Raw genomic sequence first — 16,833 nt, 5'->3', positions numbered from 1 at the left:
AACAGTAACTGTTTCTTAGGCTCATCATTAGCCCAGAGTCGTGGGAAATTAGAAGCCCAAATTGAAAGTTTATACAGAGAGAATGAATCTCTGAGAAAAAACCGTGAAAGTGACAGTGATGCATTGAGAATAAAGTGCAAAATCATCGAGGACCAAACTGAAACCATCAGAAAGTTAAAAGAGGTAAGCTTAACATTCTCCTTTGAGAAAAGAGCTGGTGACAGATTTTTAACAATAATTTATCTTTGTGATTCTCAACTGTTGTAGATTTTAAAAGTAGAAAAAAAAAATAGCATGTTTCCTTTCATAGTTTCCCACCCTTCCTCTTAAAAGTACTACCTGATGCTTATTAACCTGAATTTTACTTTTATTTGCTTGATTGTTTGTTGGTTGGTTATTGTTTTTTAAGACGGGGTCTATAGTTTCCTGGCTGGCCAGGAGCCAAGCTAGTCTCAAACTCAAAGAGATCTGCCTTGGGTGTTAGGACTAAAGGCACGTGGCACCAAGCCAGGCTTACTATTGCCTTGGATAACATAGTAAAAGATTAGGAATCACAACAAAATGTAATACTTAATGTCCAATATCCTTTAAGACCTTACCTTACAACCTTACACCATATGCAATATCTGAAACGAATTATTGGTTTTTTTAGTCTTTACAAGAAAAAGATGAGCAAATCAAATCACTACAAGAACAGATCACTGTCATAGAAAAATGTACGGAAGAGCAACTTAATGAAAAATCCTCACAACTAGATGATATAATTGAAAAATTGGAAAGACATGGTGAGAGAAAGGAAAAACTAAAACAACAGCTGAAAGCAAAGGAATTAGAACTGGACGAAATAAGAAAAGCTTACAGGTATTATACAATACTAGCCACTGAGAAAAGTTTTAGATTCACAGTTTCCTGTTCCTCCCTGAGTGTGTTAAAGTCATTTCTTGTCTTTTTAGCACACTAAATCAGAAATGGCATGATAAAGGAGAACTACTCTGTTTTCTTGAAACACAAGTAAAAGAAGTAAAAGAAAATTTTGAAAACAAGGAAAAGAAACTTAAAGCAGAGAGAGACAGAAGTCTTGAGCTACAAAAGTAAGCATTAAGTCATAAAGGCTGTGGGTCCCTTTAAACATACACAGTACACTGGAATGGGTGAGATAAATGTAAAGAAGAAAAAGATGCTAAAGATTTGGAGGCTGTAATTTTCCAAGAAAGTTATTTTCATTCATTTATAAAGAAAATAATAGTTCCCCCTTAATAATTATTTATAGAGATATATTTTTCTCCTTATAGAATAGTGCTTCAAACAATAATTATATGATTTTAAAAGGATCAAAGAAAAGGTGTGCCTAACTGCCATATAGAGTTTCTTTCTAAAAAATACTCAATAGGAAGTAAGGATTTACCTTGTAATATATAAATCTATTTTAAAATAATTTATAAAAATGTATTTCCATGAAAAATAGGTAACACAGTTTAATGACTAGTTTTTCTTTCAGGATGCAGAGTGGTATTAATAACAGAGCCTGCAGATAGCTTCTCACTGCACTCAAGAAAAAGCCCACTTAATCTCTCTGTTTACCAATATGCATAGGAGGTGTTTTCTGCTTTTTTTTTTTAAGGGATGCTGTAGAAAAACTTCAGAGCATGGATTATGCCTTTAAAAAACAAGTTGATGCAATTGTCGAAGCTCATCAAGCTGAAATAATGCAACTAGCAAACGAGAAGCAGGAATATATTGATAATGCAAATTTTAAGGTACTATAAGTTAAGATTACTTTAATAACCAATATTAAATCGTTGTTTAAATGAATTAGATATTTAGAGACTGAGAGGAAAGGCTGCATATTTTAATGACACAACTGTTAAAAAACATGTAGCCAAAGTTATCATGAATCCAGGCACCACTTGGGTCATTTATAGGTAATAACTCCAGTGAACTGAGTTAGTGACTTAGTCCCTGCTTGCACCTGGAAGTAATCTGGCAGTCTCTTGTGAACATCTCTTTTGTCACAGGCAAGGAGAAAATGTAAATTCAATCTACCACTGCCCTGAGAAAGTTCTCCATGATCACTTCTCTATTCATTAGGGTTTTAGCCAGTCAGCTTTCTCTTCTTGATATGAATGAGTTTCTGGTGCAGCCAAGTCAACCATCATGGGCTTATTACCTCAGGATAATGAGTCAGATCAAGGTATTTTAACAATCATACAGGTGTTCTGATAGGACCACTTTGTTGAAATCGACTAGATGCAAAGATACTTGAGAACTTTTCATTAACTTTCAAGTGGTAATGAAAGCAAACAAGCAAATGGAACTAAGGTATGTAAGAGCCAGAAATGAGCAATCAAAAAGCATTCAAGAACAGAAAGCACATGTTACATGCTTAATTTGTAATCTCAGTACTCAGATGCAACAGGAAGATCAAATATTCATGCCAGACTGGGTTAAACAGAAAGGCCTATTTCCATAAAAGGTAGGAGGAGGAGCTGAAAAGATGGCTCAGCCATTAACAGCACTAAGCAGTCATGTGACGCATAGTTTAGACCGAGACAGGTTTAGAACATGTTTAGAACATGCCAGGTTGCTGCACTCCATAAATGCCTATAACACCATTTCTGATGGATCCAGTACTATATTCTGGCCTCTGTATACATCTCACCAATGTGCACATACACATACAGACAGATAATAACACATGCACATAAGTACTAGAGACAGAGGTAGAGTCATTCTCAATTCAAATGTGATTAAGGTAGAATTCCCCTTAGGACTCTGCAAAGTCCTAAGAACAGTTTTACATAATCAATAGTAAAGAGAATAATGATTAAGTTATTTCACTTAAAGTCAATGTGGATTTTTTTTTAACATGATACAAAGGTAATGTGGGCAATACCAAATAAAACATGAATTAGGCTTTTGGCTGAAAGTACTGAGTATATTGTTGGGCCTACTACCAACATGATTTGGTAAAAGAGTTGAAGAAATGCTTTCTTATGTTGGTCTTGACCGGTAGGAAACTTAGGAGTCTTACTATCTGAGGTTTATCACACATTAAAGTTTGTTTTGTGTTAGAAGTTACAAGTCTTTCTTTTCAAGATGATCCTGAGGAACTCCCTGGTGCCACACAAGTCTGTTTCGTGATGTAATCAGTTTTTGAGAATTCTTAAGTCCAAAGGCCTTGCTCCTGATTGTCCTGAAGAACTCTACTATTTAACTAAGAAAACAGTTGCTGGTCCCAAGCCTCTGAGATGAACAGAAAGGACATGGATACTAAATTCTACCTGATTCTGATAGAGCCGGATTCACCAATTGGCTCCTTATTATAAGATTTAAGTGGGTCCTTCTATCAAACTGGAAATATGAGTCATCCACAGCTTCTGCTCTAAGGCATTCATTTGTCTTCTATACTAAAACAATAAAATCACTTTAAATTTCTTTTAAAAGTTAGAAAAATAGAACCAGAGCTTAAAATAATAATCAGGCATAGGAAGTATATAGATCCTGAGGCATCACAGAGAGGTAACAATATAAATTAAGAAAATTTGGGGCTGGAGAGTTGGCTCAGCAGTTAAGAGTACTAGGCACTCTTATAGAGGACTCAGGTTCTATCTCCAGCACCCCTTGGTGATTCACACCATCTGTAACTAGTCCCAGGGGATCCATGCCTTCTGACCTCCACGGGCACCAGGCGTCCTTGCAGTAAACATGCATATATGTAGGTAAAACACTCAGATATAGAAAATAGTAAAATAAATGTAAAAAACTAAAAATAAATAAATTAGAAAAGATCATATTCTAAGGGAAAAGAAAGTAGTTCTGTATTAAAGGGATGGGGAATGAAGTGGCAGAATGAAGTCATAGTAGTTGTCCAGACATGTTGAGCTAAATAAAAGAAAATGCCAAGCAGAGGTCTGTAGTGTACGGTATACAGATCTTAAGGGAATATGGGCTAATAATGAATGGTAAAAAGTTTTCTCTCAAGGATGAAAGATAGAACCAACATAACTTTCAGAAGTGCTGGAGGAACTGCAGTGAAGAGATTGCTTTGGGAGGAAAGCTGTGTGAGTTGGAAATCTTCAGGAGTGGTTGCTTTTAAGTTAAACTCAACCTTGACAGGCAGCTCAGGCCAATGGGATGATGGACTCAGGAAACTGGGTTTCTGTTCTCTCTGTAGAAATTTCGCATTTCCTAAACTCAAAATGCAGTTAAAATACAATACTCTATGCTTTTCAGGAATATTTTCTGAGGACTGAATAGGTCATACACACAAAAGTACCTTATGTAGTTTTCCATTTTATCATTTGAAAAAAAGTTACATCTCAATAACTTTAATAAATCACAAGTTACAGAGTACATAAAATACATCATTGACTTTTCAAAATGCACTTAAATTTTTTCTTTAGAAGATTAAAATGTAAAATGTGTACATTGGTTTAGGTTCAACAAATTGAAGAAGAAATGCGAGAACTTCTGGAAGAAACACACAGGAACAAAAAATCAATGGAAGAAAAAATTAACCAACTTGCTAATGCTATAAGTGAAATTCAGAAAGGAGTCTGATGTTGGTGGGAACAAACTTAATTGAAATGGACCAGCAGACCTATTGTAAAAATGATTAAATACTGTAACAGTAGTAACTGCTATGACTTTGAAATGTCTCTTTCTACACATTTCACTATGAATATATTTTAAGAGACTTGATAAAATATTTATTGTATATGTAGTTTTTAATAATAAACTATTATAATCATGTTTATTAGAAGGACCTATCATAACTAGACTTAAAGCACTTTTTTTTTGTCTCTGTGCTGTATCTTACTGGTAATTATACATTTACTTGCAGACTTGTAAGGGAATGTTAGAATTTGACTATAGGAAAGATAAGGGGAACGTGATCGTTGCTGACCTTGTGCTAGTGCAGAACTAATTTTCCTTGAAGGTTGTCCTTTAGTTGGTGCAGCTCTGTTCTTTTAAAGTGTCTCTAAGATATAGCCAAAAAGTATTTAAAGTGTATATGATAAAAAAAAGTATGTTGTCATTCAGAAAGTAGGTTAAGCTATTTGCACGTGATTTCTAGTGCATTTGTTTCATTAAAGTTGATGTTTATACCTTTATAAATATTGTCTTATCCAGAAGGGCACAGCAGTCCCACCCACATTCACACTTCAGTCTTTGTGTGACGAGACTTATGACTATGCGACTGGAAACACTCATTTCATTTCCTGTCTGCTCTTGTATTGCTAGTTTACTGTTGTCACCTCTTACGTTGGTAAATATTTGTCCTTACTCCTGTGTTATTTCTGAGGGGAAGAAAATATAACACATTTGAAAACTAATATCATTAGTAAACTAAATTTTAAAAAGTAAATGGAACCCAAATAATCTGTAAATGTTCGTAAAGAGAAAGTCTTACATTTTTTGTTGTAGCTGAGACATACACTGTAATCAGATGGTAGCTAACAGTAAGTCTAATTCTTATGTTAGCCAGTGCCTCACACTTCCAGTTTCGTGCATCCATAAGTATTCTGTCTGGTGATAAGCTCAGAATTGGGTTGGCACAGATTTGTGAACACTAAACACTATAATATGGAGAATGTTTCAGTCCTGCTGGTCTCTACAGAGGCATTCTATGAACCTTGCTTAATTATTACCACATGTGCAATCCTGAGTACACCATTTCTACTTGTCGACAGAGTCTTGGGCTCCTCTGTCTGTGAAAAAGAGGAATGGAATGTTTAAGTTCATAATACAATTATGATATGACTGGAAACAGACACTGTCAAGAACCCATTGGTTTTGGGGTGGAAGGAATCAGATCATTCATACATTTACTGACATCCAGTTTTGGGAATCATTTAGTTTTCTGAATCTAGGGGATTCTCCAAGAATTCTTTACATAGCAGCTTATCTTCCAATCTAAATTCTTGACTTAAAAGTACTAACCTTAATGATCTTTGAACTTACATATCATGAATGAACTAGAGTTCTAATATGTACTTACATCCTAATTGGAAGTTATATATACAGCTAACCAAATTCCCAAAGCCAGGATCCAATTCTAAGACTGCTGAACTCCTCCCAACCTGATATGTTAGATTCTGAAGGCTAGTTGAATACTTTGAATAATAACTAGAAAAGATAAATCACCTATTTATCCATTGGAATTCTGATACACTTGTGCATGGGGCAAGATACTGAATGTCTTCAAGGGTAACAGCTTAAAACTCTTCACTTTTTTGTCATGTCTAGGAACACAGAGCAGTGCTCCCAACTCCAGTACCATTTTATGTATCACTAATGTGGCTAATGATAAATGTCTTTAGGTAAAAATCTGTGATAAATAATAGAGGAATGTACATGTAGGGGAGTAAAAACAAAGTTGCCAACACTGTTGACAGTTCAGCTGGCTGACTTTCATCAAGAAGTCTAGATAGCTCATCTGACTTATTGTAGATGGGGCATACCATGCTAGAAGCAGATGTGGAAAAATGGGAATTTTGGAGTGGTCCTAATTATCTGTGGTATTTCATTCTGCTGGAAACTTCCTTCTGCTGCCCATTAGACATACTTGTTAGGAATGAGATAATGGGTCTCAGTGGCATCAGCTTCAGTAAATGACCACAATGTGGTTTTCCATTTTATCCACAAGAGTCTGCTGAAGCTGAGGTAGTAATTTTCAGTATACTTTTTATATTTTAATTTTGTTTTCTCTGTATGAGTGTTTAGCCTGCGTGTATGTCTGTGCACCAGATGTGTGCCTGGTACCCTTGGAGACCAGAAAAGGGTATTAGATGCCCTGGAATCAGAGCCTACAGACAGTTGTGAGCCGCCATGTGGGTGCTAGAAATTGAACCCAGGGACTCTGGAAGAGCAGTCACTATTCTTAACTGCCAAGCTATCTCTCCAGCCCCTCTAGTATATTGTTGTTGAATTCTTCTTGTTAAAACAAACCTAATATTAATATTTATATTTCAGTATACATAATTTCTATTCATGAACAGGTTTGATTTCAGGCTTCACTATCAGATCAGATCATAGTAAAGGTGAGGATTAAAATTCTCAGTGCTGAGCTGGTTGAGATGGGTCAGCTAAACCTGAGTACCTGAGTTTGATCCCTGAAACTCACAAAGCAGAAGAAAATTTACTTCCACAAATTGTTCCCTTACCTCTATGTAAATACATACATGTGCGTGTGTGCGCACGCACACACACACACACACACACACTCAAATATGATGCAGTTTTTAAATTCTCAGTGCTACAATAGAAAAAGGTGACCCAGGGGTAAAATACCTTTACAATTAAGATACTAACGAAAGAATTGACATGAGACAGTTGAAAGACTTTGGAATTGGAAGAACTAATATTGTGAAATGGTTATACTACCAAAAGCAGTCTACAAATTCATTGCAGTCTCACCAAAATTCCAATGACATCTTCACAGAACTAGAAGCAATCCTAAAATTTACATGGAAGCACAAAGGTCTCTGAATAGTTAAAGCAGTCCTTATTTGAAACAATGCAAGATGAACAATATCTGATGTCCACTTACAGAACAGAGCCTACTAACAAAACAGCATAACATTGGCATAAAAATAAACATGTATAGACCTGAGAAATAAGACAAAGGACTCAGAAATAAGTCCACAGAGTTAGAACCAACTAATATTTGATAAAGGTCTGAAAAATATTTGAGAAGAAACAGCCCCTTTAACAAGTGATGCTGAGGAAATTGGATGCATAAATGCAGAAAAGTCAATAGCAACTACCCTCCACAGAATCAATTAAAAAATGGATCATGAACTTATCGTAAGATCTACAACTTTGAAACTTCCAAAGGAAATGATGGTCAGCGCGTCTAAAGGTATAGGTATAGGCAAGGATTTTCTGAAAGACTGTTAACAGTATAAAAAAAATAACTCAAATAGAAATTGCATGAAATTAAGAAGCTTCTACATAGCCAAGGGGGAAAAAAACTGTCAGATTGAATGAGAAGACAGCTTACAGGATGGTAAAACAGAAGCTTTGCCAGCTACATATTAGGCAGGGGATTAAACTGAAAGATACATGAACTACAAACGTTTAGCATCAAAAATTATAACTCATTTAACCAATAAATAGGCTAAATGGCCAATATGTGAAAATAGTGAACATTCCTTGATGGTGAACATCAAGGAAATATAAATTAAAACGTTTTCTAGTCAATACCACCCTACTCAGAATGTTATATCCTCAAGAAAATAAATGGTGCTGAGTGGTGATGGGCCACACCTTTAATCCCAGCAGAAGGAAGCAGATCTCTTGAATTCAAGGCCAGCCTAATCTACAGAGCATGTTCAAGGATAGCTGGGGCTACACAGAGAAACCCTGTCTCAAAAAATAAAAAGAAAAGAAAAAAGAAAAAGAAAGGAAGGAGGGAATGGTAAATGCTGATGAGAATGTGGAGAAGAGAAGGATGTTGGAAAGAGGAACCTTTATTGATGGTAGGAGATATAATCTCTTGCAAGCACTTTGGAAGTCCAGCATAGAGGTTCCTGTCATATAACATGGCTGTACACTCCTGGATATATACCCAAAGGACTCTAAGTGAATATACCATACAGGTGGTTATATTAGTCACTATAAGAAATGGAACCCGCCTAAGTGCAAATCAGCAGATGAAGGGATAGGAAAAAAAATGTAAAAAAACATAAACACATGTTGTGTTGCTAAAAAGAAAGAAAAAGTATTCGTAGGGAAATAGATATGATTAGAATTATTGCTGAGCAAAATGAGCAGATTCAAAGAAAAATACCATATTTTAAATCATGCAAAACTTTATATATATATATATATATATATATATGCTTGTGTGTGCATGCATGCATCAAGATGAGATCTTAAGGAGGCAGGAACAAAGTAATGGAATGCATGTAATATGAAAGCAAAAGAACTAAGGGGAGAAACGGCTGTAGAAGGGGAGGGCACAAGCAGTGGGAAAGGATAATAAATGAGGAGAATAGTGACATACATATGAGCATGTCTTGATGACAACCATTGCTGTGAATGTTACTTTAAAAAAAATAATGTCAAAATGGAAAGCATTCTCAGTGCCAGTATTCGGGGGCATTTTTTAAATTACATATTATGTGTGCTTTTTTAAAACTGCTTTGACAAGGCAAAGCAAGAGTATTAAGACTAAAAATCATTCCACTGTTGTGCCAACTGTGTATTTAAATACAGCCTGCACTTCCTGTTTGTATTTAAAGGATATAAGCTTTCAAAAAGCCTTTGCATTTTCTGTCATATTGCTGTGCCACAGAGTGCTATGAACAGGGACATTTATCATAAGAGGATTAACTCTTGAAACATCTTTTAACCACACTTTTAACCTAAAAAAAAAAAGTGTGAAGGTAAATATATGTTGTAAGCATTTGAAAGGAAAAATACCAAATTTGGTTTTAGGAAAATTACAATAAAGAGGTAACACGCTGATATAGAAACTCTTGACGGACTGTTAGCTCAAGAGAGAGCTAACAGTTGAAAGTTGCAATTATCCGTGCCCGTTGAATAGGCTTATTCATTTAAAACTCAGTTATGTTGGAGGATATAACCCAGTGCTAGGGCAATTACTTAGCACACGGGCGGCTTGGGTTCAGTCTTCAGTACTGCCTTCCCAGTGCCGGGAAGGAGGTAGAAAAAAAAAATTCAGTGTATTGCCATCATCATCAAATAAAAACTTTTGTTTTCTTGAATCTTTATTATGGCAAAGCAGTACATGTTTTAGTCTGTCCTGTGCATATGAAAATGGCATATGTGATGTTCCACAACTGTCACATACTCTAAGTCCAATAAGCTATGAACTAATAAATTTATTCTCTTCATTACAAAATGCTTGTAACTCATCCTTCAACCCAGTCCTGAATTACATAGTTATTTTCTAATATGTATGAAAACTTATTAAATAATATTACAACAAACACATCACAGTATCTGTCCAAACAACTCTCCGTGGACTAGCCCAAATTTGTTGAAAAGTTTCTGTCTTGGAAATGTTACTCTGCAGTCAGTGAAATACAGGTTAGTTCCATTACATTAGGAAGTGTACAAACATCTGAATTGGAGCTTGGCAACAGGTTAAACACTGACTTGAGGTAAAGAGCTCTGGGGCCTTTCTCCAAAAAAAGAGTGTGTAGCATTAGATCTTTTTGAGAACTGTCTCCTTTACAGCCAAAAGAACATGGAAAATGAAGTCAGACTGAAACTAAAAACATGTTTTTAGTGACATGATATTTGTTAAGTGAACAGTATATGTAGTGGCCAGTAGCATCTTAAAGGGTATTTGTATTCTGGTTTTTAAAAATTGCATTATGAGCAGAAATTTTAAAAAGATCCAGCAATAGTAGAAAGACCTTTTCACCATCAATCTCATTTTGAGCAATGTTTGGGGGGAAAGAAACATTATTTTTCACTGTGCTGTTCATTGTTCACAGGGTGACTATGCACGTGAGGACTCAGACTGAAAAACACCACCCTTCAGGTCATGTTCTTATCTCAGTTGTGGATGTGCTCCTGAGGGCTTGGACTTAAGCACCGATATTTATTGTTCAGTGTTTGATTGTGCTGACGACAATTGCACAGCTTTATCTATATATTCCAACCTATATTCAAAGACTGAATTGTATTGTGTATAAATTTTACATCTATAAAAGGTTTTTACAACAAATAAAAGAAAATGGAAAAAGTCTACATTTATAATAGTTTTATCTCTGAAATTAGGGAAAGAGTAGTGTAATCTAGCAACAAACACAAAAGATTTGAATGGCTAATTGAAATGTTTGTTAATTTCTTAATACATTTATACTTGAAACCCAGCAAAATTAAACAAATGAAAATTCTATTATGAAAACCACAAACAACTACCAATCCAAATTTTAGAGGCAATAGTCATATTTCGATTTTAAAATACCTAAACTATTATATCAAAATGTGTTTACAAAACTACGCAGATAATTGAGGAAAAACTAATATTGTATGATTATCTCCTCAAAACTTATCTCTTGAAACTCTAACCCTGCAAGCCCTAGCCTTTTCCGTTGTGCTATTTGGAGATGCTTTGGGAGATCATTACCTTTAGATGTCTACATGAGGGTGAAGTTTTCATGGTGGTATTAGTGAGAAATCCAAAGTTGTTCACTAGCCAATCAAAGACAGTGCAAAAATCTCCCACCCACCAGCCAGGAAAGTTCCTAACCAGAACTCAGGGATTTCTGTGCTTTGATATTAGACTTGCAGCCTCCTGAACTGTGAGAACATAAGTATTTTGGATGATCAGTTTCTGATGTAGTATAAAAACATGAGCTAAATAAGACACACAAGTTGTTTTAGAAATAGTAAGAATTTTATTTCACATCAATTTCTGACCTAGCATTTATAGCAGAATACTCCTTAATTAAAATCTCAAGAATGAAAACACACACAATGACCAACAACAACTATAATAAAATAACAGGAATTAACAATCATTGGTCATTGATATCTGTCAATATCAATGAACTCCATTCCCCAATAAAAAAGACATGGAAAACAGAATGGATGCGAAAACAAAATTCATTTTTCTGCTGCATAAAAGAAACACATTTTAGCATCAAAGACAGACACTACCTCAAAGTGAAAGGTTGGAAAGAATTTCCAAGGAAATGGCCCCAAGAAGCAAGCTGGTGTACCTATTCTGATTCCTAACAAAATAGACTCAAAACCAACATTAATCAAACAAGATGGGGAAGGACAGTTCATACTCATCAAAGGAAACATCCAACAAGATGGCATTTCAATTCTCAACACCTATGCCCCAAATGAGGTGTACCTACATTTGTAAAAGAAACATTACTAAAGCTTAAACCACACATCGGCCCTCACACGTTGATAGTGGGAGACCTTAATACCCTCCACTCAGCAATGGGCAGGTCACCCAGACATTATAAACTAAACAGAGAAATAATGAAACATGTTATCGACCAAATGGACCTAACATATATGTACAGAACATTTCACTCAAACACAAATGTATATGCCACCTTTTCAGCACCGCGTGCAACATTCTCCAAAACTGAACACATAATTGGTCACAAAGAAAATGTCAACAGATACAAGAAAATTGAAATAACTCCTTGCAACCTACCAGCCTACTACAAATTAAAGCTGGATTTCAGCAATGACAGAAATAACAGCAATACTATAAACTCATGAAAACTGAATAACTCTATACTGAATGACCACTGGGTCAAGAAAAAAATTAAAGATTTCATAGAATTCAATGAAAATGAAGGCACAACTGTCCACATTTATGGGATGATATGAAAGCCATGCTAAGAGGAACTTTTATAGTACTAAGTGTCTTCATAAAGAAATTGGAGAGCTCTCATAAACAGCTCACCTGGAAGCTCTAGAACAAAAAGAAGCAAACACATCCAAGAGGAGTAGAAGACAGGAAATAATTAAACTCAGAGCTAAAATCAATAAATTAGAATCACACAGAACAAGACAAAGAATCAATGAAACAAAGAGTTCGTTCTTTGAGAAAAGTAACAATATAGATGAACCCTATCCAAACTAATGAAAAAGACAGAGGGGGAATATCCAAATTAATAAAATCAGAAACAGAAAGGGGACATAACAGATACTGAAGAAATCCAAAAAATCATTAGGTCATACTTCAAAAATCTGTACTCCACAAAATTGGAAAATCTAAAAGAAATGGACAATTTTCTTGATGGACATCACTTGCCTTACTAAAGTTAGATCAACATCAGATAAACAACTTAAATATACCTATTATCCCCAAGGAAATAGAAACAGTCATTAAAATTCTCCCAACCAAAAAAAAAGCCAGGGTCAAATGGTTTTAGTACAGAATTCTTCCAAACTTTCAAAGAAGAGCTAATGTCAGTACTACTTAAATTATTCCACAAGATAGAAGCAGAAGGAACATTGCCAAATTCATTTTATGAAGCCACCCACTTTGATACTCAATCCACACAAATACATACTCAACAAAGAAAGATAATTACAGACCAAGTTCCCTCATGAACACTGATGTAAAAATAATCAATTAAAAAAAAACAATTAAGAACACATCAAGAATATCATTTACCATGATCAAGTAGGATCCATTCCAGGCATATAGGATGGTTCAATATATGAAAATCTGTCAATGTAATCCACCATATAAGCAAACTAAAAGAAAAACAATATCATCATCTCTTTAGATGCTGAAAGGCCTTTGACAAAAAACAATACTCCTTTGTGATAAAAGCCTTGGAGGATACTGATACATACCTAAAGTAGTAAAGGCAGTATACAGCAAGTCTATAGTCAACATCAAATTAAATAGAAACACAAAACAACTCCACTAAAATCAGGAACAATACAAGGGTTTTCATTCTGTCCATATCTATCCAAGATAGTATTTGAAGAAGTTCTAGCTAGAGCAATAAGACAACTAAAAGAGATCAAGGAGATTCAAATTGGAAAGGAAGAATTCAAAGTATTGTTATTTGCAGATGATATGATAGCATAAATAAGTTGTCCCAAAAATTCTACCAGGGCATTCCTACAGCTAATAAACATCTTTAGGGAAGATCTTTAGGAAAATCAGTGCACGCTTATATACAAATGACAAAGGGGCTGAGAAAAAAAGAAATCAGAGAAGCTACAGCCTTCACAGCAGCCACAAATAGTACAAAATATCATGGGGATAACTCTAACCAAGCAAGTGAAAAGCTTGCATAATTAAAAAAAATCAAGTCTTTGATGAAGAAATTGAAGAAGATATCAGAAGACAGAAAGCTTTCCTATGTTTATGGATTGATAGGATAAACATAATAAAAAATCCATCCTACCAAAAGTAATCTACAGATTCAGCACCATTTTTTACTGATCTTGAAAGAACACTATTGAACTTCATATAGAAAAACAAAAAGGCCTGAATAACTAAAGCAATACTATACGATAGAGGAGTTTCTGGACATATCACCAAACCTGATTTCAGGCTGTACTACAGAGCAATAGTAATTTTTAAAATTACTGGAAATTAAATTAAATTTACTCCAGTATAGTACTGGAGTAAAAACAGACAGGTTGATCAATGAAATCTGATTGAAGACCCAGAAGTAAATCCAAACATTTATGTCTACCTGATTTTTTACAAAGAAGCTAGAAATATACAATGGGAGAAAAGGAAGCATTTTTAACAAATGGTACTGGTCTAACTGGATATCTGTATGTAGAAAAATAAAAATAGATTCATATTTGTTACCCTGCACAAAACTCAAGTCAAAGTTGATCCAAGACCTCAACATGAAACCAGAAACACTGACTCTGATAGAAGAGAAAGAAGGGAATAGCCTTTAAAGCACTGACACAGGAGACAACTTTCTGAACAGAACACTAATGGGGGCAGGGATGAAGCAGGAGTAACACTCCTCTATTGCTGGTTGGGAGTGCAAACTTATAGTCTCTTTGAAAATCAGTATGACAGTTTTTCAGAAAATTGGAAACTGATCTATCTCAAGACCCAGCTAATACCACTCCTGGGCATATATCCAAAGGATGTTCCATCCTATTGCAAGGATACTTGCTCAACTGGGTTCATAACAGCATTATTTGTTATATGTCTGCTTTATAATTTATTAATTTAATCACTTTACAGCCTGATCCCACTCCCCCTTCCTCCTGTCCTCCCAGTCCCACCCTCACGTCTCCCTCCTCCGCATTCTCCCCCTCTCCTTCTCAAAGGCACCTCAAGTCAAAGCAGTACTAAGCACATCCTTTTCCATTGCAGCTCAGCTAGAAGGAAGAGATCCAGGGTCAGGCAACAGAGTCAGAGACAGCCTCTACTCCTATTGTTAGGGGACCCACATGTTAACCAGAATGCATATCAGCTACATACGTGTAAGGTGTCTAGGTCTACTCTACAGGTCTTCTTGTGGTGTTCTTGACCCCTTTGGCTTTCTCTATCCTTCCTCCCACTCTTTCACAGAACTCTCCAAGCTCAGCCTATTCTTTGGTTGTGGGTCTCCATAGTAGCTTTATTTGTAATAGTCAGAAACTAGAAACAACTTAGATATCCCTCAACTGAAGAATGGATTTTTTTTAAAGTGGCACATTTACACTGCTGTTAAAAAAAAAAATTGACATCATGAAATTTTTTGGTAAACAGCTGTAACTCTAATAATAATCCTGAACGAGGTAACCAGACCTAGAAAGATAAACATGGTATGTACTCACTTATAAGTGGCTATTAACTATAAAGCAAAAGTTAATAATGCTATAGTCCACAGACCTAGACCCAAGTAACAAGGAGATCTTAAGGGAAACATAAGGTTCTTTCTGGGAAAGGGAAATAGAATAGAATTTGCAAGTGGACTGGGAGTGAGTAGTGATTATAAGTGGGTTCTCTTTTATTTATTCATATATATTCACATAGAGAGAGAGAGTAAGAGAGAGAGATAGTTGGTCTGTGGCCAACTATATGTTGCAGCTCTGAAGAAAAAGGCTTCTGCTACAGACATTCTGCTCCAGTGGCCCAGAAAATTTCCTCAGTGCAAGTATAACAGCTCTGCCCTGAAAGGTATCCTTGCAGTCCGGAGCCAAGGAATACCACAGAGTCACACAGCCCAACAAACCTATACAAGAGATTTATTGGGAGGGAAAAACCCAGGAAGGTGGCTGCCTCTGCTTGGGTGAGAAGCAGCAGAAGAACAAGGATTTACATAGTGTTTCTTGGATGGTGGTGGGGGTGGGGCAAAGCTGTTCAGAGTGGCCTGAAATCAGAGGGAATATATGGCCTAATATTTGGGGCAAGCTCAGAGGGATTGGTGATTTGTTTTTTTCCTTTTAGGGCAGGGTTAATTGCCAGCCTTTAGGTTAATTGCCCTTTAGGCTGGCAATTACAACCCTTAGAAAATGGCCATTAGAGCGATTAGGGAAGTCTGGGGGCTAGGCCTGGCCTCTGAAGTTCTTCAGGCAGGGTTCTGGACACTTGTTTGTCTTGAGGATTTACAACATGTACAAAGTTTACAAAGGTAGTCCTTGGCAGGGGATGCTTTCCTTGCCCCTTGAGCTGGTGTAAATAACCAACAGGGATAGAAACAGGTGGGCTCAGGTTGGGGGTGGTGAGACAGAGAATGCTGGGAAAGACACAGGGGTTGGAGAGCATTTCAGAAGCGAGGTAGAAAGCTATTGCAATGGAATGATGAGACTAGTGAAGATTCCTAGTAATGGAGACATGGCGCCTGAACTGGCCATCCTCTGTAACCAGGCAAGGACTCAAGTGGAAGGTTTGGAACACCAACCCATCGACAAAACCTCAGAGCTACAGTTTGTCCTGCCTGCAGGATATACTGTGACATTATCCCAGCTGAATCATTATCAGAGAGACCAGAATGACTTCGTCCAGCAACTGATGGGAGCAGATACAGAGAAATATTAGTGGAGCTCAGGGTGTGCTGGGGAGGAGAAGGGGGAAGAATTGGATGAGCAGAAGGGATCAAGAATATCACAAGAACAGAGCCCACAAGGAACGGGGAGCCTGTACGGGTCTGACCTAGTGTGTCTCTGCTCTGCTTTCTCCCTCAAGGCATCCAGGCACTGCTGCATACTGGGCTGAGAAGGATGAAGAGGCGCTGGAATGGGAGGGGACTGCAGGATTCCTTCCGGCTGGGGCTGGGAGTGACTGGGGAGAGGGCGTTTTCTGAGTATTCTAATGTCACAGCTCTCTTAGCTCTCCCAGTGAAACATCAGCTCTTAGACGATATTCCGTGAAACAGCCTGTGTGTGTCTTTATTTGGGGTG

The 16,833-nt window shown here is 36.4% G+C and overlaps 1 protein-coding gene across 4 annotated transcripts in view; it reads left to right on the top strand.

The window, feature by feature from the left end:
• Lrrcc1 (leucine rich repeat and coiled-coil centrosomal protein 1) overlaps positions 1-10,734 on the top strand; it is a 32,867-nt gene extending 22,133 nt beyond the window's left edge. For 3 of the 4 annotated variants that reach the window (XM_021660244.1, XM_021660246.2, XM_060385763.1), the window contains 5 exons: positions 20-183; positions 653-861; positions 954-1,091; positions 1,622-1,757; positions 4,438-5,213. In XM_021660244.1, coding sequence (XP_021515919.1) covers positions 20-183; positions 653-861; positions 954-1,091; positions 1,622-1,757; positions 4,438-4,560 — 770 coding nt within the window. In that variant the 3' untranslated portion in view covers positions 4,561-5,213. Of the gene's footprint in view, positions 1-19; positions 184-652; positions 862-953; positions 1,092-1,621; positions 1,758-4,437; positions 5,214-10,472 lie in introns of those variants that run through there. The other variant, XM_021660245.1, reaches the window with a different exon arrangement.
• Positions 10,735-16,833: the final 6,099 nt, after the last annotated feature.

This window comes from Meriones unguiculatus, chromosome 6 (genome assembly GCF_030254825.1).
Source record: "Meriones unguiculatus strain TT.TT164.6M chromosome 6, Bangor_MerUng_6.1, whole genome shotgun sequence".
In the NCBI taxonomy this organism is placed as follows: Eukaryota; Metazoa; Chordata; class Mammalia; order Rodentia; family Muridae; genus Meriones; species Meriones unguiculatus.
The sequence above is the reverse complement of the archived record's forward strand: the minus strand, read 5'-3'. Positions and strand labels throughout refer to the sequence as shown.